The sequence below is a fragment of the Canis aureus genome, chromosome 33, assembly GCF_053574225.1.
Source record: "Canis aureus isolate CA01 chromosome 33, VMU_Caureus_v.1.0, whole genome shotgun sequence".
NCBI lineage: Eukaryota > Metazoa > Chordata > Mammalia > Carnivora > Canidae > Canis > Canis aureus.
The window spans coordinates 10,758,702-10,786,540 of record NC_135643.1 but is presented as its reverse complement, the minus strand read 5'-3'; the positions used below and the strand labels follow the sequence as shown (position 1 = coordinate 10,786,540).

At 43.2% G+C, this 27,839-nt stretch overlaps 1 protein-coding gene across 4 annotated transcripts in view; it reads right to left on the bottom strand.

The window, feature by feature from the left end:
* The window catches only part of AFF1 (ALF transcription elongation factor 1), a 202,457-nt gene that overhangs the window by 127,304 nt on the left and 47,314 nt on the right, over positions 1–27,839 (bottom strand). Inside the window, exon 1 of one of the 4 annotated variants that reach the window (XM_077882802.1) lies at positions 553–783. The exons of the other annotated variants lie outside the window; for them this stretch is intronic. Within the exon in view, the coding sequence (XP_077738928.1) occupies positions 553–569 (17 nt within the window). The 5' untranslated portion in view covers positions 570–783. Of the gene's footprint in view, positions 1–552; positions 784–27,839 lie in introns of those variants that run through there. 4 annotated transcript variants of the gene reach the window in all.

Sequence of the window (27,839 nt, the reverse complement as noted above, 5' to 3'; positions counted from 1 at the left end):
ATGTTAGCCGTTAAAATTCTCGATCACTCACCAGCCGAAATTCTCAACCACCTTCTCCAAGGCGAGCTGCTTTTACATCAACTGCTTTCTAAAATTCCGATCAAAACAGTAGCCGCCAACCACCCCCCACCCCCACCCCCCACCCCCATCCCCCACACACAACTCAGGAGAACCCACGGGAGGTGCACAAAGAAACTAAATGCAAATTCCGGGCAAAGGCAGACAAGTCAAAAACAACTCAATTTCCACGAAAACAACCAATTATTCTGGAAGACGGGAGACATTTAACTTCGAACTCCCCGTCTCTCCTCCACGCTGCAGGAATTGTCCAGTGTGCTCTCTCTCCCAACTGTTTTTTTTTTTTTTTCTTTTTTTTTTTAATCTGACGGTAAGTACCGAACCGCGGCACCCGCAACGATGAGGGCAATGACAAAGCTGCTTCCTGCCGGCCTCCCTCGCGGCACCAAACCTCCCCCCCCCGCCGCCCCCCTGCCCGCAACCTTCAACTCCCCCAGCCACCAGCTTAAGAAGTTCCCGTCGGCGCCGGCTCACCTGGACTGGGCTGCCATCGTTCAGTCCGCAGAGCTCAGGGACCTGCGTCCATCGGAGCCCCCGACCCGCGGCCCTGCGGCCAGCGCCGCGCTCACCATCGGCCGGCGCCGGGCGGGGGCCGCCTCCGCAGCACGACTCGCCGCGCTCCGGGACTACCTGCTCGGGCAGCCTCGGGCTCCGGCCGGCCGGGCTCGCACCAGCCCGGGGGACATCCGGGCACTGGGGCCTCTGCGGGCCCGCTGCACTTCGGACCGGCTCGGGGAACGGCGCGTCCGGACTCGGAGCAAGCCAGAGCCCCCCGCGCGGCCCCGCAGGAGCCCGGAAACCCAAGCCGCCCGCGCCCCCGGCCCCGCGGCGCTCGGCAACCCCTGAGCCGCACGGGGACCCGCGCCGCGGCTCGCGGAGACCCGAGACGGTCTCCCGGCTCGCTGGAAGTTGTCCGAGTTCGTCGGAGTACCCCCTGCCAGGAAAGTTCTGGTGGTACGGTCCGCCTCCTTAAATGGGCACGGCGCTCCGCGGGCCCGAGCCGGAGGCTGCGCCGGGCGGGGGCACCTCGCCGAGCGCCGACGCAGCCCCGTCCGCCCGCCCGCCCGTCCGCCCGCCCGTCCGTCCGCCCGTCCGCCCGTCCGTCCGCCCAGCCCCGCCCGCAGGCCCCCGGCGAGCGCGCTCCTGCCAGGTTTTAACAATGTACAAACACCCCGCGGGAACACCCAGTCCCCGGGCGCTCGGAACTCAGCCCCGATCGGAATCTGGGTGGAATAACCGGGCCCTAGAGGCTGCCGCGAGCAAGGAGCGGAAACCACAGCAGCACGCCGCGGCCGCTCCTTTGGGCCGTTCCGATGCGTGCGGCCAGGAAACGTGCGGCCAACGCGCTCTTTCTCGTTTTACTCCGTTCACTTTCAGTTTTGATTTCATGACATTGGAAAAAACAAAAACAAAAACAAAAACAAAAAAAAAAACGTTTACAAAACGCCCTTCCCCGGTTTGGCGCCTGCCTTTGGCCCAGGGCGCGATCCTGGAGACCCGGGATCGAATCCCACGTCAGGCTCCCGGTGCATGGAGCCTGCTTCTCCCTCTGCCTGTGTCTCTGCCTCTCTCTCTCTCTCTGTGACTATCATAAATAAATAAAAATTAAAAAAAAAAACTCAAAAAAAAACAAAACAAAACGCCCTTCCCTTTTTTGGACGACATACTGATGACAGAGTAAACAGTAACTCATTTTGGGGGCCGGCACTTTAAAACCCAAATCATCGAGGATGCAAACCAGCAACACGGTATACAAACACTGTGCGAGAAGTACAGATGAAAACGGGTCCTACACTAAGAGGACCGGGGAAGGAAGGAAAACCTTAGGTGGGCAGAGATGGAGGGAGGCTACGCTCCAGTAGCTCGGGGGGGGGGGGGGGGGGGGGGTAGACAGCAGCACACTGTGGGAACTGAAAAACTCTTAAATGAATGCCTGCCCAGTAGACTCATCAATTCTACCTTGAATCGTTACAGCGCTGTCCACCTCACAAAGGCATCCTCCAGACTTATTACTAGCGAGCCATGGAATACAGACATGTGTGACTTCTGGCATGAAAAACAGTGCTGGGAGGAAGGCCCCAATGCATCTCTATGCGCGGTTCTCCAAGTGTGATCAGTAGACTGCAGGAGGCCCCAAGAACTTCTCCGAGGTCAAAACTATTTTTAGGTTGACACAAAGACATTATCTGTCATTTTCAACTGTGCTGACATTTGCACTTCTGGGTGCCAAAGCAATCGTGGGGTGACTGCCTTAGCACTGACCGAGGCAGTGGCAGCAAACGGGACTGAGCAGTACTGACTTCTGCACCACCACACAGAGCAGTTAAAACAAGTGTCCTTTCCCGATGTCCTTAATGAAGCAAGCAGCAGGAATTACTTTTGTTAAATCTCAACAAGGCCTCGAGTAGAGGTCTTTTGGATGTTCTTTGGGACAAAATGTGCACATGAGCACCCTGCTCCTGCAAAGTACAATAGTCTAGAAGAAAAGCACTTGTGTAATCGAGTTGTGAGCTAAACCAGCTGTTTTTTTCATAGACTGCCATTTTTACACGAAAGCACAATTGAGGAACTGTGATCATTCCAACTTGGGTTTTTGGCAGTCATTTTCTCAAAAATGCACAAAGTGAGTCTGTTTCCTCAGGGAAAACAACTGACAGTTACCTATTGCCAATGATAAAATTTGAGCTTTCAAGCATTTTGGGAAACTTTTACATCTGCCACTGTGAGCTTAATAGCTTCCCGAATCATGAAAAGACTTTTCCAATGAGAATGGAGGAAGACCCATTCATCGCCCAGAATGATTCCATTTTGCCTTCAGATCTGTTCCTCTTAACTACCATTTTTCTCCCTCCAGCTTTATCTGGCAAGGGACCCAGAGGGTAAACCATCCAGGACTGGGAACCAAAACTATCCCCTCAAGCAATAAGGACTGCCCGGACTCCAAGCCCGTGTGGTTGACCCCAAGACAATGATCAACCTGACGTTTTGCTGCTCAGCTGCAAGCACCAAACTTTGTTCCGCATTTTCCCTATATAAACTCAGAAGTATTCTCAGCACCTTGGAGGTAGTTCTTTAGGACATTAGCCCGCTATCTCCTGGCGTTGGCTTCACTGAACTAAATTCCTTTCTTGTTTCACCACCGCTTGTCTCTCAGCCCTTTAGATTTTGTTAGCGGTGAGTGGCAGAACTTGGTTTGTTTGCCCCCACCACCACCCCTACCCTGGGCCAAGTGTTCCCGCACCCTTGGGCTCCAATAACAAATTTTCTTGTGAGCCAGCCAGGAGCTGTGCTTCCGTTTTGTCCAGCCCTCTTGGGATTCCTGGATGGAGCAGTTGGCTGCAGTGCACCAGGGCTCGCCTGTTCATTTCCCAAATCAGTGACACTGACAGGCTGGAGACAAGGACTAGTGACTAGTTGACCTCAGGCAAGGAGAACAGTCCCTCATAGTGGCCAAAACTTGTTGTGGGCACACTTCCTTCCACTTACCCTGGATAGGAACCGATTGCCTTAACCACATTTGGTGAAGCAGAGAAATGAACTAAGGAATAAGTGGGCCCTGAAAGATGTGGTCCCTGGTAAACTCCTCCACACTGTACACTGGGCCCTGTCCTTCTCAAGTTCCCTGTTGTCTGAGCTCCTTGGAATCATTTTGAGCTTGCATGGCTGGTTCATATGATTTGTAACAAGGAATTTATAAAATTCGTGATTAGAAGTACCATTAGAAGAGGAGAAGGAACATGTGGCAAGTAGGGAAGTCAGGAGAGGTGTTTTCAAGACTCTTGAAATTCGTGTAAGAATGGGAAGTACTGGGGATCCCTGGGTGGCTCAGCGGTTTGGCGCCTGCCATTGGCCCAGGGCGCGATCTTGGAGTCCTGGGACCCAGTCCCACGTCAGGCTCCTTGCATGGAGCCTGCTTCTCCCTCTGCCTGTGTCTCTGTGTCTCTCTCTCTCTGTCTCTCTCATGAATAAATAAATAAAATCTTTAAAAAAAAAAAAAAGCTCAATCTGAAATTCCTTGTGAAAAGTTCCAGCAACGCAGATTTAAAAGAACTTATATGGCCAATTACTATTCTTCCTGTGCTTGTGTAAATAGTTAGGCCAAGTTTGTTAAAACTGGACTTGTGGGACACCTGGGTGGCTCAGCAGTTGAGCATCTGCCTTCTGCTCAGGTCATGATCCCGGGTCCAGGGATCAAGTCCTGCATCGGGCTCCCTGCAGGGAGCCTGTTTCTCCCTCTGCCTATGTCTCTGCCTCTCTCTGTGGGTTTCTGGTGAATAGATAAATAAAATTAAAAAAAAAAAAAACTGGACTTGTTTTACAAAATAGTCTTAATTTAGCTACCTTTGTTGGAAATGAAGGTGATTTTGGAGAGAAAAGTTATGTTTCAATAACGTACTTTTGTGGATGTTAGATTCTAGTTGTGATTATCTTTAAAGGTCTGTTCACCTAAACTGCATAACTTGAGGCAAATTTCAGAGGAACTGCCACAATAACTCAGGTATAGACAATCTTCATGCCTGTTGCTCTGTGGGGATAATAAAAGGACCCATGGGCATAGGACTGAGCAGTGGAACAATGGGAGGTACTTGCTCTTAGGGATCCTTACTACTCCCTTCTCAGTCTACACTGTGTCAGAAGTTGCCCATCGGACTAGCTCTCTCAAATTAATCACCTAGGTCACACAGGCCCTCCCTGGGGGAAGTAAAGGATGGAGCTGAGTATCTGCGGGTATCCTTTGCTCCCGTGGTGGCGAGGTGCAGGTCATTAACATGTGTTTGCCTTAGTAAAAGAACAGATCACCACCACCACCACCACCACCACCACCACGCATGCCCCTCTTGTGGGAAATGCAGTACATGCCAGAACTGAGTAGCTAACTGCTGAGTAAGTCCAGTGGAATAAAGCTTGTAATATGTAATATTATGTACAATGTAGATTGTACATATGTACATAAAAAGTTATGTACTAAAAATATGTAATATTTTGTAATAAAATACAAATATGTATTAAATTTGTAATAAATCTAATGTAATAAATTATGTAATAATTTACATGTATATGTAAATTATGTATGTAATAAAAAGTTAAATACTATTCAGGGATCATCTCAGGCAATGGTATGGACTTCCTTTAGTTATGTAACTCACTATTACACTGACAGATTCTATGTGGCGAGTATGGCAAAAATCACTCCCTGAAAACCAAGTGGACCCCACTCTGTTGGGTTAACTATGGACTTCTAGAAATAATGCATGGCCTTACCTTCCTTATGATTGGATTAGCCCATACATTTGGGGATGAATTATCTCCCACTGATTAAACTGGAGTTAAATCCTAGTGATTTCTCATAATTGGGATATTGTTAAAACTCGACATCATGCAAAGAGGGCTTCTTGATGGTTTTCTCCCTTAGCCGTATTTGTCCCAGGAGCCACCTCCATCAATGTGGGGGGCTTTAGGCAAGCATACAACCAGCCACCTTTAAGCAAACCTAGCATACAGTCACTCTCCTAAAATGATGAAACCACACAAATTCCAGAACTAGCCCTTCAAAACTGGATGGTCCTTGACATTTTGACTGCAGCCCAAAAGAGGAACCTGTGCTCTCATTTAAACAGAATGTTATGTCTCTATTCCAAATTACTCAAAAAATGTAACTAAAGCCATAACAGATTTAAACACACATATAACTGCTATAGATGCCCTAGTTCTAGATCCTTTTAGCAGTTAACTAAATTCGATTGCTTTCAAATGGAAATATGCCCTGCTAAGCATTGCTGTATTTCTTGGTCTTCTCTTTGGTTGTTGTCTGACTTTGTATTTTGTCAAATAAGAGCCCACGCATGTACTAGCTCAGAGATCCCCTTCTGTCCTCCTCAGCAGGAACACAAGAAACAAAATTCTCCTAACCTATCAAAATCTTCTATTCCAAAATTGCTACATTAATTATCCCTGGCCCGCAGGAAGCAGTTACAGCAGAAATGACCGCTGACTTTTCTCCTTCCACTGAAATGGAATGATGACTTGACAGTGAGGATTTGAAGGAGGTCCCAGTCATTGCCCAGATTGACTCCATTTAGCCTTCAACCATTTCCTCTTAATGATTTTGTTTTTCCCTCCAGCTTATCTGTTAACTCAGGCAAAAACCCAGCAGGCAAAACATCCCGTGATGGCAACCAACACTACCCCTCAAGCAATCACTACTCCCCTGATGCCAGCCAGACCCCACGACTGACCCCAAGACAACTGTCAGCCTGACCTTTGCTACTGCTGTGAGTACCTACGGATCTTTTTTCCATGTCTTCTCAATATAAACTTAGAAGTATTCTCAGCACCTTGGAGATATTCTTAGGACATTGGTCTCCTGTCTTCCCAGTGCTGACCTCACTGAAATTCCTTTCTTGTTTCACCACTACTTGTCTCTGGGTCTTTAGAATTTTTTAGTGGCAAGTGGCTGAACCTGATCTGTTTGCTGCCCCCACCCACACCACCACCTTGGGGCTGGGTGTTCTTGCATCCTTGAGCTCCAGTAACAAGATGAGAGAAATAAATGTGATTTTAAGAGATCTGCATAACTTTGTGACCAGTATCTTCTAATTAGTACAAAATCATGCATGGAAAAAGATTCACTGAAAGCGTAAGACAGATGAATGGATTTTAACGTATCAAAGTAAAAACCAAGACAAAAAACACCCTAAGTGATAGGATTTCAGATTCCACACTACAGCTAAGCTTTAAGAAAATAGGACTTGTTTCCTTTGGTATGATTAAAATACTGCCCCCTTTTCTGTGTGCAGCTGGATCTTCTTCATAGATTTCAACCAAAACAACATTACAACAGATTGAATACAGAAGCATATGAGAATCCAGCTGCCTTCTACTGTATTAACCTTCTACTTAACAGTAAAGAGATTTGCACGAATGTAAAATAAGGTCATAACTGTTGCTAATTTATTTTATTTCGGATTTTTTTTCAATTACAAAGTATTTAAATAACAAGTAATGGGTTTATTTAATAAATAATATTTAACGTATTAAATATCTCAATTTTAATTTTTAATATGGTATCAATAGATAAAACCCATATATAAAAAACTTTGGGGTTCTCAATAATTGTGGGGCACAAACTTATTCCATGTCATTTGCTAATACTTTCATGTCCCTCTCACCTCTCCACACTTACCACGGCTTCTCTTGCATTATAGGTTATACTCTTATTAACTATTCCCATGTAACCTCTTAGCATCTAAATCAGCTTTGAGAAAATATGGCCAGATTACCTGGGACTTGTGTTAAAAACACAGTGGAGTCTAGAACTATCGAACCAAAGTCCTTGTGTGGTGGGGTCCCACAGCTAAGCATTTCAGCATATTCTCCAGGTAATACTTGTTTCTGCTTATATGTGAGAACCACTTACCTAGATCACGGATATTTAGAAAATAATGTTAAGAGCTTTTGATTCACTTAACGGTTTAAAATCCCTAAAATCATTTTAGAAGTCATGGTTGAACAGCATTTATCTTCAGAGATCGCTATCAAACAAAATACCATCGCATGCATGTATTCTTATTGCCATCACAGAATGATAAACCTTCAAGGAAAGAAAGTATAAATTCAGAGAAAAAGTCTACTCCTAAGAATTTTCTGCTTTCCATTTCCCTCTCCCCCCACACTTTTTCTCTTTTTTTTTTCTCTTTTTCTTCTTAATACCAATTATGATCATCTGTGCTTTAAACAAATTGGTACCAGACATAAGTAAGATGAAACAGTATTTCATAAGAGCATTTACTCACAGAGTCTCCATTTACCACAGGCCAGAAATGTAACAATAGTAATATTAAAATTACGTGTTTCCTCTGTGAACTGTGTTAATTGTTCTGGCACTATTTAAATATGAGGATATGAAAGAATACAGCAAATGGTTACCCAAAAAGAGGGAATCACCAGATTATGATTACACCTGAAACTACTCAGGCTCTAAAAACTGTAAATTAGTGACGGTAATTTGAAACTGAAGCAAGATTATACTTGATTTGTAATAGATCTAAAAATACTAGAGGAAAGTGCAGAGAAATTTTCTGGAACTAGATACTGCCTGTGGCTGCAGTACAGCAATACAAACATGGGTGTTATTACTTCCAAGCATTCTGAAAACACCACTGTGTCCTAACCACAGACTTGACAGACTTATAGAGTAATGAAACTGAACGAAACAGACATTTTTGATCTTTAGGAGGTGGAGGGGCAAAAAAGTCTTTGGTGTTCGGAAAAAATTTGGAGAAAGCCCCATATATAACATTTGTTTACTTTGATGTGTTCATGATCTCCCTGGCACCCCCTTAGGGAGCCCATGAGGTTCTGCAGACTTCAGGTGAAGAATCACTGGGCCCTGAAGTATGCTCAAACTGGACCAGCTCATAGACCCAACTTAAGTTTACAAGTTAAGAGGTAAGATCACCTGTCAATCTTCACTGTCCCTTTAAAAACTTAGAGCTATCTTTTTTTTTTAAGATTTTATTTTTTTTTAATTTTTATTTATTTATGATAGTCAGAGAGAGAGAGAGAGAGAGAGAGGCAGAGACACAGGCAGAGGGAGAAGCAGGCTCCATGCACCGGGAGCCCGACGTGGGATTTGATCCCAGGTCTCCAGGATCACACCCTGGGCCAAAGGCAGGCGCCAAACCGCTGCACTACCCAGGGATCCCAACTTAGAGCTATTTTAGGAATGCCCAGTGCAGTGAAGAATTGCTAAAGAAAACAGAAAGATCAGAAAGATGTTACAGGACACTAAAACACCATCTATACAACAAAATAACAAGTTTCTCTGTACAGTGAGAATATGCTAATCAGTCTACATTTTCTAAATTAATCCTACAGTGACCAAGTATGCTAAAACCAAAAGTAAGGGGACACAATTTAACAAATAGGGTAGAATTTACAAGATGAGTTAGATTATTTCACAATCTAAACTTTGTTCTTAAATAACAAAAGAGTATTTTTTTATTAGCTCTTTAAATTAATGACCTTTATAAATGACACTTGAACACATGTAGTGGCAACAATATATGGCATATATAACACACCGTAAGTATGATCACAAATATGTACTAGATATTGTAGGGTTTTTTTTAAGATTTTATTTATTTATTCATGAGAGACAGAGAGAGAGAGAGGCAGAGACATAGGCAGAGGGAGAAGCAGTCTCCATGCAGGTAACCTGATGTGGGACTTGATCCCGGGACTCCAGGATCACGCCCTGAGCTGAAGGCAGACGCCCAACCACTGAGCCACCCAGGTGTCCCTGTACTAGATACTGGCATCCAAGAGAGAAGATAGAATCATCTTTCCAATGCTCCACCATCTATTTGACAAAATATACAGACCTATGTTTAGAATTACGTATATATATTTACATTTTTAATTCTTTTTTTTTTTTTTTAATTTTTATTTATTTATGATAGTCACAGAGAGAGAGAGAGAGGCAGAGACAAAGGCAGAGGGAGAAGCAGGCTCCATGCACCGGGAGCCCAATGTGGGATTCGATCCCGGGTCTCCAGGATCGCGCCCTGGGCCAAAGGCAGGCGCCAAACCGCTGCGCCACCCAGGGATCCCCTACATTTTTAATTCTTAAAAAACTTTAGAAGGCAAAATCTTTCTAACACACCCTAGTTGAAATTAAAGGAAGAAAAAGAGGGCTACATAGGTTAGCTTAATCCAAACTATAAAATATCTCTTTCAATGTACTACACATTTGGTCCACAATAATCATCCAGTGATTCTACTCTTTAATAGCATTTTTAGGTCTAAAAGTTATATAGGTCAAATCTCCTAAGAATTGCAACTTCATTTCAACGGAATGTTATTTAATGAGGACACTGCAAAAATCACTTCACAAAAAGAGGTCTGCTCAAGGTTGCCAGTGGAAGATATCAAATAAAGCAGACACAGGAAAAGGGAGAAGAGGCAGAGGAGGAAACAGATGAGCAGTCCAAGGGGCCAGAACTAGCAGGGAAAACAGTATCATAAGCACCACTGGAAATTAACTACTCTCCTTTCAGCTGTGACCTCCATGCAAAGTAGTTCTCCTCTCACTGGTCTTGAGAAAACCCTCTTCTTCCCCAGGCACTCTTCCAAAGCCTTACCCCACATCTCTCAGGTCCTCTACTATGGTCTTCAAACTGGGGGTACAAGGAAATTCACAAAAGGTATGAGGGCCGAAGTTTTAGGCAAATCTCTTTCCAAGGTCCTTAACTTCCAAATACCCTCTTCAGGCCTTCCTTTCACTTCTCACTTGCCTTTCCCTAGCTGAACAGGAAAAGCAGTCCTCTCATCCCCAATCAACAGTACATTGCTCCCTGGTGTAAACACCTTTGAGGCCCCAAGGAAGAGAGAGAAGAATCCCTGAGCTCAAATCAAACAATAATCATGGGTGATTCCTCATTTAAGACATCCAGGTAGGGGCGCCTGGGTAGTTCAGTCAGTAAAGTGTCTGCCTTCAGCTCAGGTCATGATCCCAGGGTCCTAGGACTGAGCTCCATATTGGGCTCCCTGCTCTGCAAGGAAGCCTGCTTCTCCTTTTTCCCTCTGCCCCTCTCCCTGCTAATGCTCTCTGTCTTTCTCTCTCAAATAAATAAGATTGTTGGGGGGGGGGGGCGGGGGGGAAGACATTCAGGTAACCAACCTGTAGCAAGGCACATGCTTTCTCTGTCTAGCTATATAGCAGAATTACAAAATGAGGTGAAGATTTTCTCTGATAGGTCTGAAAATGAAGACTTGCAGTTTCTCAACATTCTACGGGGGTGGAAGCGTCGTACACAAGTAAAAAGGTCCAGAACTTCCGCCCAACTTGAGCTTACTCTTCACTGAATGAATGTCTTTTTCTCTACTTCTGGTTTACACTTTTCTGCGTCTCCTTCTATTTGTGCATTGTTAGAGCATCCCTCTTTACTCTCCTCCCCAGGACTCCTGTCCTTCCGTACCAATTACTTATTCTCAGCCTACAAACAAGTTCAAGTTTTCCAAACCCCAACCCAATACACACACACACACACACACACACACACACACATACACACACAGCATCTTTAAAAAAGTGTTAATTTTAGAATAATTTTAGATTTACAGAAAAGTTGCAAAGAATTCCCATATACTTCCCCAGTCAGTTTCCATTTTCACATATTATAGCATTCTGTCATCTGCTGAAACTGAGAAATCAACACTGGTTTTATTACTCTTAAACTCCAAACTTTGTTGGAATTCAGTTTTTCCATTAATGTCCTCTTTCTGTTCCAAGAACCAATCCAGAGCATCACACACTGCACTCTGTGACAGTATCTCAATTTTACTTGGCTTTTCATGACCTTCACACAGTTTTGAGGAGTTCAGGCCAAGTGTGCTATAGCATGTTCCCCTCCCTTCCTCCACTCATCTGGGTTTATCAGATGTTATCCCTTCAAGGGAGGGAGGGAATTATACTATACATCTTATTTGGAATTCTTCTGTGGGAAAGATTTGCTTCTCCTCCATCTATTAATTTATATAACCACTTTTTTATATAAGTATGGGCTCATGGTTATTTTATCCTTTGGGCTATAATTCACTGCTACATGATTTATTTTATTCATCAAATTGTTCCACCCCTGGCCATTGGGTGCTCTCAGATTAACTCTCTGTCCCTTTGATTTGCTCCCATTCTTTTGTCTTTTGAGCACTTCCTTACTTTCTGGTACTACAAGATGCTCCAGGCTCATCCATTCTTCTCTACCCCAATTCTAGAACCAGCTATTTCTCCCAGATGTTAGTCTTCTCTTCTTAAAAGCTATCCCCTGGGTTGCCTGGGTGGCTCAGTAGGTTAAGCATCTGACTCTTGGTTTTGGGTCAGGTCATGATCTCAGCTTAATAAGATAGAGCCCCGCATTGGGCCCCACATCAAGCTCCACATGGGGCTCCTGGCTCAGCTGGGAGTCTGCTTTTCTCCCTCCTTCTCCTCCCTCTCCCTCTCTCTCTCTGCCCCTCCCGCTGCTTGAGCTCATGCTTTAAATAAATCTTCAAAAGAAAGAAAAAAAAAAAAGCTATCACCCAATCTCTTGCCATCTTGCAAACTTCCTAAATGAAGAGTAGTCAGTCAGCAACCACCTTCCTTCAAAGCTCTCCTCCAAAGTGATTTTAGGATACCACTCTAATTGGGGGGAAATAATTTTATTTTGTTTTATAATCCTTTCTGTTCACACATTCATTGTAAGACATTAGAAAATTTCAATTAACTCTCATTCTGTATGTGGTCTTGGTCAATATCATCAGTGACACTCCCAAAAGTGAGTTTAACTCAGCCCAAACCTCTCTCCATGACTCCACATTCATTCTTTCCAGCTGCCCAAAAACACCATCCAGAGTATCAAAAGGCACTTGGAAGGTTGTCTGAACATTCACTTACTGAAAAGTGTATCACCCTAGATGCCAAAAGACACCTATCACTCAGCCTGAGCTGTTGCTGGAGTCTGCAAAGGGCATTTTCTCTGTAAAGGATACAATGTTTCCGTCTCCAAAGAAGGGATGGTCAAGAACTGAGGGAGGAAGGCTAGAGCTGGTTCCACTCTTGCAAATAAAAGCAGAAGGCAGAATTTATAAAGGGCTTCCAATTAGCAATCAGGAGGGACATGAGTAACAGAAAACTAAAAAAAGTCATTATCTTTATAATGTGTTTAACTGTGATGAACAGCAATAAGCATCTTAAAATAACAGCTGCTTCCTTAAATTTTTGACTAGCAAAAACCAATGAGTGTGCACTGTAACAGGTGGTGTGTGCAGAGTAATGAAACCTTTTAAAAAAGGAAAGGCAAACAAGATGAGGGAAAGAAACAAAATCAGCCTGAGAAATGGCCACAGACTAGGCAGTGACCCCCAGCAAGTCATGCTCAACAGGGCCAGAATTATTCTGATGCCAGCTCCAACCCAGTCCTCTCCCTCTGGTCCCTTGGCTATCGACCAGTATCCATCACCCAAAATAAAGATCAGTTACGCACTCCTTTTCCTGGCTCCTTCCTCACATGCAGTTACCACCCACTCAAGAGACCCAAAGGTCTCTTGAGATAGGAGAAATGCAGGGATACAGTGGTGGGGAGTTAGTTCTTCATTTAAAATACTTCTCCATTAAAAAAAACAAGAATTCTCCATTATTTTCAATTTAAAGATTCTTATTTTGAGAGAGCTAGAGTGAGCATGAACACAAGTACACAGGGAAAGGGTGGAGGGAGGAGAATCTCAAGCAGACTGCGCTCAGCTTGGAGCCAGACACTTAGACTCAATCCCACAACCCTAAGATCATGACCTGAGCTGAAAGCAAGTGTCAGACGCTTAACTGACTACACCACCCAGGCACCCTTCTATTATTTTCAATTTATACAACTATTCTCTAAGTACTTTTTCTTCCCTTGGGTTGAATACATCTTCACTCTCCTGTTTTACAAAAATATTTCATGACATGGGAAGATACTATAATATGGTGTAAGGGGGATGGCTGGGTGGCTCAGGGGTTGAGTGTCTATCTTTGGCCTAGGGCGTGATCCCAGGGTTCCGGGATCGAGTTCCACACCAGGCTCCCAGCATGGAGCCTGCTTCTCCCCGTGCCTGTGTCTCTGCCTCTCTGTCTTTCATGAATAAATAAATAAAATCTTTAAATAATAATAATAATAATAATAATAATAATAATAATAATATACTGTAAGGTCTTTAAGAAAAGCAATTGTGGGGCACCTGGGCGGCTCAGTTGGTGAGGCATCTGCCTTCCATCCAGGTCATCAGCCCAGGGTCCTGAGATGAAGCCCAGCATGGGGCTCCCTGCTCAGCAGAGAGCCTATTTCTTTTCCCTTTCCCTCTGCTGCTTCTCCTACTTGTGTGTGTGCTCTGTCAAATAAATAAAAATCTTAAAAAAAAAAAAAAAAAAAAGCAATTGCAATACAGGTGCATTTGTTAGGAACCCACTTCATCAAAATTTAATTGAATATGTGCATTAAAAAGACTGACTGGGCCTCTGAACCAAAATGCTAGCCATAGATATTTCTGGATGGAAGGATCAAATGGCTTGTCTTATCCTGGGCATTTAAATATGTTCTAAGTGTTATAAAATGAACACATATCTGCATTTCTAGTCATTAAAACAAAACAAAACAAATCACAATTATCATAAAAATAAACTACTCAAATCTTAGCTCCAGAAAGGAGACCAAGGTCATCTAATCCACATCTCTATGCAAGAATGCTTTCTCTACCTAGTTTGTTTGCAAATCTCCAATTTAATCTATTGTAATTAAAAGGCAGCCCCGTCCACCAATAGCCAGGGATGAACACCAGAAAGTTCTGTGCTCCACAAAGCTAAAATTGGCTTCCCTGCAGCCCTCATCCACTGGTTCTACTTTGGCCCTCTTAATCTTAATGTAGCTATCCAGCTTTCTTATGCTTACTGGGTATTAGAGGGTGTTTCTTCTTCAGTCCTTTTTCCTTATACCTATGTATGCTTTCATATTTAAAATGCATCTAAAATAAAATAAAATGCATCTACTCTAAGGGTATTGTGTTGGGTGAAGCCCAGTCTGCTGGATCTTTGCCTTGTAATTGAAATGTTTAGTCATTTATTTTAATTATTGATATTGTTGGGTTTAAGTTCTACCAACTTGCTATTCGTCTTCCAATTTCCCTTGAGATTCCTGTTGCTCCTCTCCTGCATTCTTTTGCAAATTTTCAGGCCCCAGCCAAACCCACATAATCAGAAACTGTTGGGGGGGGGGGGGGTAAGGGGGCACCATCCGGAATTTCAACTAGCCCTCCAGGTGATTCTGTTTTCTACTAAAGTTTAGAAACCACTGCTCTAGGGCTAATAGAAGGCATCCTTAACATACCAAATTCTATTTAGAGTACCTATTCCCAGCTTACACTTTCATCATCTAATTCCTTTTGGAAATTTAAAATAATCACAACGTCTTCTAGAACCCCTACCATTCTCTTAGCTCAGGTTTTTTTCTCATACATCATCGTGCTTTTTCAATAGCTTAAGAATTCTCTCTTGCCAACTTTCTCTCCCCACTTAGCCTTCAACACTACTGCCAGAATGTATCATTCCTAAAATACACATCAGATGTTACTCTCTTGTGGAAAAAAAAGATAAAATGCGCGTTTCCTACAGCCTCCAGGATGATGACCATACTTCTTACAGGGACATCCCACACACATACCCGTTGGGTCAAACTTCAGCAGCCCTGCTCATCTACCAACTGCTTCCTCACCTTATCACCTCTACTGCCAGCCAGCTTTGCACAGAGTGTTTTCTTTGTTGGAATGCTCTCTTCCCCCTCCTCCACTACCCCCTCCCCACTACCTCTCTTCCCCCTCCCCACTACCATTTTTCAAATCCCAACCAATGCAGCTCTTTTCCGAGGCCTCCTCTGCTAATCTTAACCTTGATGCTATTCCACGAGCTCCTAGCTCTCCTGTATATCAAGTCAACAGGGTGGGACAGGATCAAGGGGATTGTTTGCTTGTTTGAGCAGAAAGGCGGCTAAAAGATAACTCAGCTACGGAAACAGGACTGTGAAGAACTCTGCTAGTGGCAGCTGCAAGGCTGCTTCCTACACCTGAACCCCAGGGAGAGCTCTGCCCCCAACCAGCACCACCGGAGGAACTCTCTCATTATGTAATCGCTGGACTCTGACCTAGGTCCACAAATGAAGATCAGTGAACTATTTTTCAACATTTCAAAAAGGCCAAAGGAAAGCATGTATTTGCCCATGGAAAGTATGTGCAGGACTGTGCTCTGGACCTTTCTGGAGCTTATGCCAACTCCATGTGGTAACAAGAGGGAGTTCATGCTCACCAGGAAGTCTGACTGACAAGTTTATATGGATTGATTAATTTTAATAGGAAAGCAAAGTTGTTTAAATGTATAGTTTGTTTAGTAGAGAGATGCTTTCAAAATACGCAGTTCCAAGGAGAAGGGAGAAATAATAACAGAAAATAATAATATAAAACACACACAGGGATCTCTGGGTGGCGCAGCGGTTTGGCGCCTGCCTTTGGCCCAGGGCGCGATCCTGGAGACCCGGGATCGAATCCCACGTCGGGCTCCCGGTGCATGGGGCCTGCTTCTCCCTGTCCTTCTGCCTGTATCTCTGCCTGTCTCTCTCCATATCATAAATAAAAAAAAAGACTGTTTAAAAAAAAAAAAAAAAAAAAAAAAAAAAACACACACAGAGGACATGTTTGAAGACAGGCTACTTCCCCACAGATGTGAATAATGGAAATGATTCAGATCCTTCAGACTGGGGCACTGGTTCACAGCCTTGACTCTACAGGAGAATCACCCGGGGAGATTTAGAAATTCCTGAAACTTGGGCCACACCCCTGGGCCAATTACTCTCTGGAGGCAGGTAAACGTCCTCAGGTGATTTAATGTGGAGCCAAGTTTGAAAATCTCTGCTTTTGAGCCTTACGACCTCAAGTGAGGGCTGCAGAGCAGAAGCGGTACCCCTATGTGGGAGGCTGCTTAGAAATACAAAATCTTAGGGGCTCCTGGGTGGCACAGTGGTTGGGAAGCTGCTTCTGGCTCTGGACGTGATCCCGGGGTCCTGGGATAGAGACCTGAACATCAGGCTCCCTGCATGGAGCCTGCTTCTCCCTCTGCCTCTCTCTGTGTCTCTCACGAATAAATAAATAAAATCTAAAACATAAAAACAAAAAACAAAAAAAAAACCAGAATCTTCGGTTCCATTCCAGACCTACCAAATCACAGTCTGCATTTTAACAAAATTCCCAGGTGATTCATACACCTAATAGAGTCTGAGAAGCACTGCACTGTAAAATACAGAAGATTTAAGAATTCCTTAAACTCTCAAAGACCAGTGACCAATATCATCCCAATATTAAGTCTAAAACAATAATCTCTAAATAATGTTTGAGGGCTTTTCCATTCCTTCAAAATACCCTCAAATTTTCTTGAGTACACATATAAGAAAAAGGGAAGGATTCAGGGCACCTGGGTGGCTCAGTCTGCCTTCACCTCAGGTCAAGATCCTGGAGTCTGGGGATCCAGCCCCCAAGTCAGACTCCCTGCTCAGCAGGGAGCCTACTTCTCTCTCTCCCCCTCCCCTTGCTTGTGCTCTGTCAAATAAATTTTTTTTTATTTTTTAAAGATTTTATCTTTTCATTCATAAGAAACACGGAGAGGCAGAGAGACAGGCAGAGGGAGAAGCAGGCTCCTTGCAGGGAGCACAATGGGGGAACTCGATCCCTGTACCCAGGGATCACCCCCGAAACCAGAGCCAAAGGCAGACGCTGAACCACTGAGCCACCCAGATGTGCCAATAAAATCTTTTTTATTTTTTTAAAAGATTTTATTTATTCATGAGAGACACACAGAGAGAGAGAGAGAGAAAGAGAGGCAGAGACACAGGCAGAGGGAGAAGCAGGCTCCAAGCAGGGAGCCCGATGTGGGACTCGATCCCGGGTCTCCAGGATCACGTCCTGGGCTGAAGGCGGTGGCGCTAAACTGCTGAGCCACCCAGGCTGCCCCCAATAAAGTCTTTAAAAAAAGGACAAAAAAGAGAAGGATGTAAGAATTGGAAGAGAGGAAACATTCCCCCATCTCTGAAGACCATTTTCTCCTTTTGTGAGAAAAAAAAAAGTTTACACAGACAAATCACAATGATCAGTAAATTGCAGTTCATAAATTACATTAAGATCTCATCTTTACGAAGCGCCTGGGTGGCTCAGTGGTTGAGCATATGCCTTCAGCTCAGATCTTGATCCTGGGGTCCTAGGATCCAGTCCTGCATCAGGCTCCCCATGGGGAGCCTGCTTCTTCCTCTGCCTAGGTCTCTGCTTCTCATGAATAAAATGTTTAACAACAACAACAAAGAAAGACCTCATCTTCCGGCACATAAAAAGAGGTTATGTCAACTATTGACGTTTGTCTATGATAGCCAGGCTTGTCCTAAATGTGTTTTTATTTCTAGCAAATGTTTGAATTGAAACAATTCAAAACCTAATTTGAGGCCCAAGTTTCACATTCCATTCCATTCCAAGAGGGCAGAAGCTCTTCTTCAAAAACTCAAGGGGAGGTGGTTCACCGGAGGTCGGGAGCTCTGCCCCCTACCTAGGTCACATGCAAAACAGGAAGATTAAAATGAAATGAAAGCAGCATTAAGCATCTAGTATGTCCAAAGCCCTGTACAACCTTACAGGAGAGATTTAAAAGTCCTTGTCTTCTAATCACTAACTCAGGGAAAGGGACATTTTCTAGGTCCTAAATATCTTGAACATACAACAAATCTGACGAACAAAAAGTTGATTCATAACCAACCAATCCATAACCAATTAATTCATAACCAATTCATAACCAACCATAACCAATATAACCAATTCATAACCAATTAACCACCCAGCCTGGGTGGCTCAGAAGGTTTAGTGCCATCTTCAGCCCAGGATGTGATCCTGGGGACCGGGATGGAGTCCCGGGTCAGGCTCCCTGCATGGAGCCTGCTTCTCCCTCTGCCTAGGTCTCTGCCTCTCTCTCTCTCTCATTCTCTCATGAATAAATAAAATGATAAAAAAAATAGAAACCTCTTCAAGATCAAGGATCTCTAAGTTATTGAGTTAATTAATTAGTTTCAACCACCATGTTTAAGAATTCATTTACACCAAAATCACACCAGTTTTAGTTCACCGTGTTGCCTGTAGTCTCAGCAAGGAGGAGACTTTCTGGCTAATCCAATTAGAACTCAGCCAGTTCCAGGGTCCAAGGTGAGAACTCTTAGCTGGGAACTCTACTCCTAGTTGACAGACTAGTTAGTGCCCTTACCACCTCAAAGCCAGCTGGCCTCGCCTCGTGACTTAAAATGATTAACCACTTAATAGTAGTCCCCTACATTTTATCCACTTGGAAATTCAAAGAAAGAGGACTTTTCCCCCAAATACAATATTCCCTCAGTTTGCATCCTTGAAATGGTTAGTTACAACCCTAAATACATGCCAAAGTCTGGGCACAGTGGTAAGAAGGTGCTGGGAATAATTCTGTTAGTGACATTAACTGTGAATGTTTGCTGAGCACCCACAGTATACAGTGCTTTGCCTGTATTAATTCCCACTGCAAGCCATTAAGCCAAGTAACAGTACTGCACTCCCTGCTATATCCATAATGAGGGTAAGGCCCATGAAGTTGGGTGATTTCCTCAGTCACAACTGGTAAGTGGTGGGATGGAGCTATAACCCTGGCACCCTAGCTCCAAGAACTCTTGCTCTTTTTTTTTTTTTTTTTTTTTTTTTTTTTTTAGAACTCTTGCTCTTAATCACGATGCCAAGTAGACTCTGGAGAAGCTACTGTTACACTGTCAAGCTGTCAATCACAGAACCACTTTTACAGCCTTTCAGTAAATATTTTTTCTGACATCTAGCTATGTTTCATCACAGCACTCCCAAATTTGTCATTACTTTTGAACTCAGCTAGACAGCTTCTACAGAAGGCAAATTAGGGATTTATGATCACAGTTGAAAGACATTCGAGGGGTGCCTGGCTGGCTCAGGCCAAAGAGCTTGTGATTCTTCACCTCAGGGTCATGAGTTCAAGCCCCACATTGGGCATCGAGCCTACTTAAAATAAAAAATAAATAAGATATTTGATATCTGCGACCAGGGCATCTACCATATTTCAATGACTAAAGATAAGGATATAAAAGAAGCACGTTGAGGTAAACATGGAACTCCAGTCCTGGTTTTTACCTGATATTTCAGGTGCTATGAACACTCAAGTTTCCCACCATGAAGATGTGGTTAAGAGATGCCCACCTCGGGGGATCCCTGGGTGGCTCAGGGGTTTAGCACCTGCCTTTGGCCCAGGGCGCAATCCTGGAGTCCCGGGATCGAGTCCTACGTCGGGCTCCCGGCATGGAGCCTGCTTCTCCCTCTGCCTGTGTCTCTGCCTCTGTCTATCATGAATGAATAAATAAAAAATCTTAAAAAAAAAAAAAAAAAGATGCCCACCTCCATCCTAGCAGAAAGTCTGCAAAGCTGTAAGCTAATGCTACTGAGTCTGAGGTAACAGTAACACAGTTATTAATAGTGGTGTCATCTATGACAATCACTTTATGAAGAGAAAGCGATTTCAGAATAAGAACTTGGCTGAAACAATTTCAACTAATAGCATTTCTCTCTCCTTTAATAAATGCACAGTTGCAGAGAGCTATATATGTAGGTTACATATTTCCAAAAACCTAAATAAGTGGATCACAGCTGATAAAATAGTAAACAGAAAATCATTCTCTATGCAAACAATTTTTCTAATGCTCATACACTTACTTATTCTCAGCGTTGAACCAAGTTCCCGAGAAAAACAGCCTCACAGCCTACATGTAATATCTAAGCCCTAGTTTTTCAATGAACTTTGATGACATCTATAGCATGTTACCCAAAACAACTTTGGCAAGTAGCTCCTTGTGCTCTGCTTACCCACTGTTAGTGGCTAGCAGTGTTGCTCTTGGATGGCATCCTCTTTGTGGGCAGTCTGAAATTGCTCTTGGGAGACCTGGGATTTCAAGTTATACACAACCTCTGCTGTACAGCTTTCTAGAGATGTATCCCATGGCCTAGTGTTTTCTTCATACTTCTTTCATGTCAACTGCTAACCAAGACTCTTTTTGAGTATTACCAAAACTGGAGTGCTGATGGCACCTCCTGGAAGAGGACCAGCTATCTCTACAATTTATGTAGCCTTAAAGAAGTGCTAAATTGTTACTACTCTAGAACAGTTATTGCCTCTGGTTTCTTCCTGGATATTAGTTATCACTTCTTGAGGAATGAAGTCTTCTATAGAGTGGGCTGACTCCCAGCCAAATCTGACTCAGCGCAGCCCATATATTGTTGTCAAGCCCTCAAAGCTCAGAACTGTTGTGGTCAGACCCTGGCTCTGAGAGGGCAAACGGCCAGGGAAAAAAAAAAAAAGAAATCATAAAGGAGCTTTCTAGGACCTTGGGTCAATCAGACCATTGAGATTGAGCCCTGGAGTTCTTCTACATGAGGTACACTGTTAAATAAAGCCTCATCCACATGCAACACTGCTGCATGCTCAGAACAGCATAAGATTCTGAGGAGGAAAACAAGAGGGAGTGGCTACTGCATAAGGAGCAGAGAAAAAAAAAAGGAATCTAATCCTCTTATTTTACAGGTAAGAAACTCAAGTACCAGGGTTTCCCAGGTTTAAATAGATTTTAATATGATTTTCTTAAAAAATGTGATCACAAGGGAATCCCTGGGTGGCTCAGTGGTCTAGTGCCTGACTGGCCCAGGGCGTGATCCTGGAGTCCCACATCAGGCACCCTGCATGGAGCCTGCTTCTCCCTTGGCCTGTGTCTCCACCTCTCTCTCTCTCTGTCTGTGTCTCTCATGAATAAATAAATAAAATCTTAAAAAAAAAAAAAAAAGTGACCACAATAATATTGTCCCACCTAAAATGTTTTCTTTAAATAAAAATAGGGGGATCCCTGGGTGGCGCAGCGGTTTGGCGCCTGCCTTTGGCCCAGGGCACGATCCTGGAGATCCGGGATCAAACCCCATGTTGGGCTCCTGGTGCATGGAGCCTGCTTCTCCCTCTGCCTGTGTCTCTGCCTCTCTCTCTCTCTCTTTCTCTGTGACTATCATAAATAATAAATAAATAAATAAATAAATAAATAAATAAATAAATAAATAAATAAATAAAAAAAATAGGGGTACCTGGGTGGCTCAGTCATTTGAGCACCCAAATCTTATTTTCAGCTCAGGTCATGATCTCCCAGTCCTGGGATCACCCAATGTCGGGCTCTGCACTCACTGCAGTCTGCTCCAGATTCTCTGCCCCAGCCCCCCACCTCAGCTCAAGTGCACGCTATCTAAAAAAGTAAACTCTTTTTTAAAAATTAAAAATAGGGCAACCCAAAATAAATAAATAAATAAAAATTAAAAATAATAAAAAATAAAATAGGGCAGCCCCGGGTGGCTCAGCGGTTTAGTGCCGCCTTCAGCCCAGGGCTGATCCTGGAGACCAGGGATCGAGTCTCATGTCGGGTTCCCTGCATGGAGCCTGCTTCTCCCTCTGCCTGTGTCTCTGCCTCTCTCTCTATCATGAATAAATAAATAAAATCTTTAAAAAAAATTAAAATTAAAAATACAATTTTTAATATTAATATTAATAACATTTTTCTATAATGGCCTCAAATGTCCAGTTAGTCTTCAAATTTAATAGGTATGCTTAGATCAAACAGGATCCTTTCACTACAGGGTATGTCTCTTGGATTTTTATATAATCTACATATTTTTTCATACAGAATTGTTAGAAAAAAGATTATTCCTGTAGTGTTCTCACATTATGGATTTTGCTGAAAGCCAGCAGGAAGTGTCCTTTAACACATTTCTTAGTCCAGTGTACTTCCTATAAACTGGCTTGACCAGATTCCCATCCAAACTTTTGGAAAGACTCTTTCACAGGTGGTTTGCCTACATCCCATTGAATCACATTGCGATGTACAATAGTTACCTCTTTTTTTAAAAAAAATCTAATGTTAAATAATGGATCCAGGCGTTATCAGCCACCCTAAACCATCCCATTGAAAAGCTTCTCACCACTTTTTATTATTTTTTTGAATTTTTATTTATTTATGATAGTCACACAGAGAGAGAGAGAGGCAGAAACACAGGCAGAGGGGCAAGCAGGCTCCATGCGCCGGGAGTCCGATGTGGGATTCAATCCTGGGTCTCCAGGATCGTGCCCCAGGCCAAAGGCAGGCGCTAAACCGCTGCACCACCCAGGGATCCCTCTCACCACTTATTAAATTTTTATTTATTTATGATAGTCACACAGAGAGCGAGAGAGAGAGAGAGGCAGAGACACAGGCAGAGGGAGAAGCAGGCTCCATGCACCGGGAGCCCGATGTGGGATTCGATCCCGGGTCTTCAGGATCGCGCCCTGGGCCAAAGGCAGGTGCCAAACCGCTGCGCCACCCAGGGATCCCTTCTCACCACTTTTTAACCTAATGATATTATCAGCTACTGGTGATCACTGCCTATTCAGTTTGAGAATGCCAATACTGAAATGATAGTATTCCAATGCTATCACTCCTTGTTAATTTTTTCCTGTAAATAACGCTTCCTCATTAACTATTCGATTACCCAGTTCAGGAAGCCATGATAAATACTTGGTACTTTATTTTATTTCCATTTTTTAAAAATTATGAGTTGGTTCCCTACCATTTTCCAAAAGTGAAAATGGATTTTGTTGTTTTAATATCAGTTTAAATCCACAGGTTTAAATGTATTTGAAACCAAATACATTTGGTTAATGTATTTGATTAATACATCAAGTGTAATTGATTAATCCACTCAGTTTTATTTTTTTGTGCACTTATGCTGACATTTGGCCGCTGAGAAACCCTTCAAGTTGTTTCTGGAGTCTTTTTTGCTATCACTCCAATAGCCTTTAATAGTGCTTTCCTTTCTGGTAATGACGAGAAATTATAGGCTCATCTTGTACATTTCTAGACCCAGACCTAAAATCAATCTTCACTCCCTAGAGTCCTGGTTCCTTTCATTGGGAAATTGTATGTATAATCCATACTGTGGGATCTGAAAGAGAGCCCTGCTGCTGGGTTGGCCATTTTTTTAGGGTTGTTGTTGTTTTGTTTTGTTTTGTTTTTGGTCAAGAGACAGGAAGAAAATGGATTTTTTTAAAAAAGATTGCATTTATTTATTTAGAGAGAGCATGCAAGCAGGGGAAGGGGCAGAGGAAGAGAGAGAATCTCAAGCAGGCTTTACAACCAATGCAGAGCCTGAGGGAGTGCTTGATCTCACAACTAACTCCAAGATCAGGACCTGAGCCGAAATCAAGAGCCAGATGCTCAACTGACTGAGCCACCCAGGCGTCCCAAAAATGCAACTTAAAAAGATAATAGACATCATTAGTTTCCACTGATGTTTCAATTAAATTTAAGATTTTAAACAGGTTTTTTTACACTGGTGAATTCTCTCAATGTGATGAAGTAAGAGTTCCTTTAACGTAAGCATTACGATTCTCTCTCCCCCTCTGCCCCTCCTCCACACTCTCTCAAAATAAAAATAAAAAATACTGTGATTTAAAATATTAAACACTTTGAGAATTAAAGGGTTTTATTTCTTTGCTTAAAAAAAAAAAAAAAAAAAAAAAAACTAAGAGGGCAGCTCGGGTGGCTCAGCAGTTTGGCACTGCCTTTGGCCCAGGGCGTGATCCTAGAGACCCAGGATCGAGTCCCACGTCGGGCTCCCTGCATGGAGCCTGCTTCTCCCTCTGCCTGTGTCTCTGCCTCTCTCTCTGCCTCTCTCTCTGTCTCTCATGAATAAATAAATAAAATCTTAAAAACAAAACAAAACAAAACTTAGAGTACTCTGAACAGTGTTTGTCTTCTTGTCACATAACTCACGACACAAAGCGGGACATCTATCTCTTCTACACCTTGGCCAATTGTCATATTCCTAAGTATGGATCAACTTCCAACATCTTTATCCTTGGCTCTTTCAATGTGGTGAAACGTCTCAATGTGGTGAACTAAGGATTCCTTTAACGTGTTTCCCCTGGAACATCGCCCTCCTTCTCATCCCAAGCGCTTTCCTTATTTATGTCAGTAAGTACCTCTCCACTGGTCCTCTCTGGCTGCACATCCCCAGTCAGCCACTTCTTCTGTAGCTTCCTTTATGCTCTTTCAGCATTTCTCTCTCAGCACTGTCACGTTCTTTTTCTTTCTGCGCTTTCATATTTGTTGGCGAATTTTCTCTTTCAATTATCCATTTATGTGAAATGTCCCAGGGGTTTATCACTGGGAGACAAGGAGTCAACACACCTACAGCCACTAATCACAGCAGGCTCTAACAGAAGTGCCCTGATTGGTTACTGACCATGCTGTCCTTTGTTATTTATACAGTGATTTGTAGAGTAATGAGGGAGTTTGCACTTTATGAAATTGCTGTGCTAACTGAAATTTGAACCACTGCATTTGAGGATTGACATTACTGAAACCATGATAACGGAAATTTGTGTGCACTGGAACTGTGCAAGGCAAGAACAGACTATAATTCCTATCAGTAAAGGCAAACCACCAACTTGAGAAACTATAGATTCATTTGTTCATTGTTCCTTCCCACTTTTAAGGGCTGGTTTCATCCTCCACAATTTTATTTTATAATTATGTCTAACATTTAGCAATTCCAAGATGAGCCACAAAGCAAGGCATATTTAGGAAAGTGTAGTTTCTATTTTTGTCCTCCCATCAGTTTTTCGGTTAGCTATTACTTATTCTTCTGGTATGAGCAAATACATAGACATTTTCATATTCTTCCCTTACTATATTTTACTAGTTTTTTTAAGACTTACTAATTTATTTGAGAGAGAGAGAGTATGTGCCTGCACACAGGTTGGGGGGGGAGTGGGGAGCAGAAGAAGAGAATCTCCAGCAGACTCCCCACTGAGCAGGAGGCCCAAGGCAGGACTTGACCCAGAACCCTGGAATCATGAGCCCCAGGCAGACACTTAACCAACTGAGCTACCCAGGTGTCCCAAGCATCTGACTCTTGATTTTGGCTCAGGTCATGATCTCAGGGTCCTGGGCTGGCACCAGGAGTGGGAGTCCTTGCTCAGCAGGGAATCTGCTTCTCCCTCTCCCTCTGCCCCGTCCCCCTGCTCATGCTATCTTGAATAAATAAATTAAATCTTGGGCAGGGGGAGAGTCAGATGCTTAACTGACTGAGCCACCCAGGAGCCATGGCTTCCCTTACTATATTTTTTAAAGTAATCTTTACATCCAACGTGGGGTCAAGAGTCTCATCCTCTACTGACCAAGTCAGCCAGGTGCCTCTTCTCCTACTACTACTTTTTCTTTTTTTAAGATTCTATTTATAGGGATCCCCGGGTGGCGCAGAGGTTTGGCGCCTGCCTTTGGCCCAGGGCGCGATCCTGGAGACCCGGGATCGAGTCCCACATCGGGCTCCCAGTGCATGGAGCCTGCTTCTCCCTCTGCCTGTGTCTCTGCCTCTCTCTCTCTCTCTCTGTGACTATCATAAATAAATAAAAATTAAAAAAAAAAAAGATTCTATTTATTTATTCATGAGAGACAGAGAGAAAGAGAGAAGCAGAAGGAGAAGCAGGCTCCATGCAGGGAGCCCAATGTGGGACTCAATCCTGGCACTCCGAAATCATGCCCTAGAGCTGAAGGCAGATGATCAACCGCTGAGCCACCCAGGCATCCCTCTTACTACTTTTCCTACTATCTTACAAAAGATAACATAATTAAACATAGTATTCTGCACCTTCATTTTTTTGGACGGGGGTGGCGGGGGTGGAGGCAGAGGGAGAGGAAAGGGGAAAAAAAGAATCTTAAGCAGGCTCCACACCCAGTGCTGGGCCCCAAGCTGGACCTCAATCTCACAACCCTGAGATCATAACCCGAGCTGAAATGAAGAGTTGGATCCTTAACTGACTGAGCCACTCTGACGCCTCCCCCCATTCTGTACCTTACTTTTAAAAAACGATATATCCCTAGAGATCATTACTTACTTTTTTTTTTTTTAAAGATTATTTATTTATTTATTCATGAGAGACAGAGAGAGAGAGATGCAGAGACACAGGCAAAGGGAGAAGCAGGCTCCATGCAGGGAGTCTGATGTGGGACTCGATCCCGGGTCTCCAGGATCACACCCTGGGCTGCAGGCGGTGCTAAACCGCTGAGCCACCCGGGCTGCCCGAGATCACTACTTTCATAATGAATAAAGTTCTCATTTCATTTTATACTTTGATAATGCTCCATGAAGTTGAAGTACCAGCTAAGTTTATTTATGTATATATGTATGTAACCTCTGCACCCAATGTGGGGTTGAACTCAGGACACTGAGATCAAGAGTTCCATGCTCTTCTGCTGAGCCAGCCAGGTGCCCCCCACAGTACCAGATTTTTTTTTTTAACCAACTTCCTAATGATATTTAGGTTATTCCATCTTTTGCTAATACATTTAGCCTGTAATGAATAACCTGTAGATACCTTTTTTTTTTTTTTAATTTTTCCCAGTGTATCTTGGGGATAAATTCCAAGAAGTGAGCTGGCTGAACCAAAGAACAAATGCAATGCAATTTTGCTACCTACTGCCAAACTCCCCTCATAGGGTTATACCAGTTTGCATTCCTGCCAGCTATGTATGAAAGTGTTTTGTCCCCTACAGTCTTATCAATAAAACGTCATCAAATTTTTTAATTTTTTATCACCCTAATGGACAAAACATGATAGCTTAGTGTAGTTTTCGTTTGCATCTCTTTTATTTTGCATGACGGAGCATCTTTTCTTATTAAAGAGACATTGTAAAATTGTAATGTAACCGTTCTGACAGGGTTGCTATTTTAGAATAAGTATTTTCAAAGAAAATTTTCACAAAGATAAAAAGTACTATTAAACACGCACCTTAAAAATCTAATTAAAAAAAAAAATCTGAGTAATTTAAATACCCGTCCACCCCTACATAGGCTTTATGTGAATCAGTTTATTGAATCAACACATATTTGAGGGTTTTGCTGTACCAGGACCTGCCCTTGGCATACCATCAGAAGTGTGGTTTAAAAAACAAAAAAAAACAAAAAAATTTTTTAAATAAATAAAACAAAGAAGCATGGTAAAAGGGTATGGGAATGCTAAGGATGAAATGTTCAGTGAGGAGCCCACTAGTTTAAAGACCACTGGA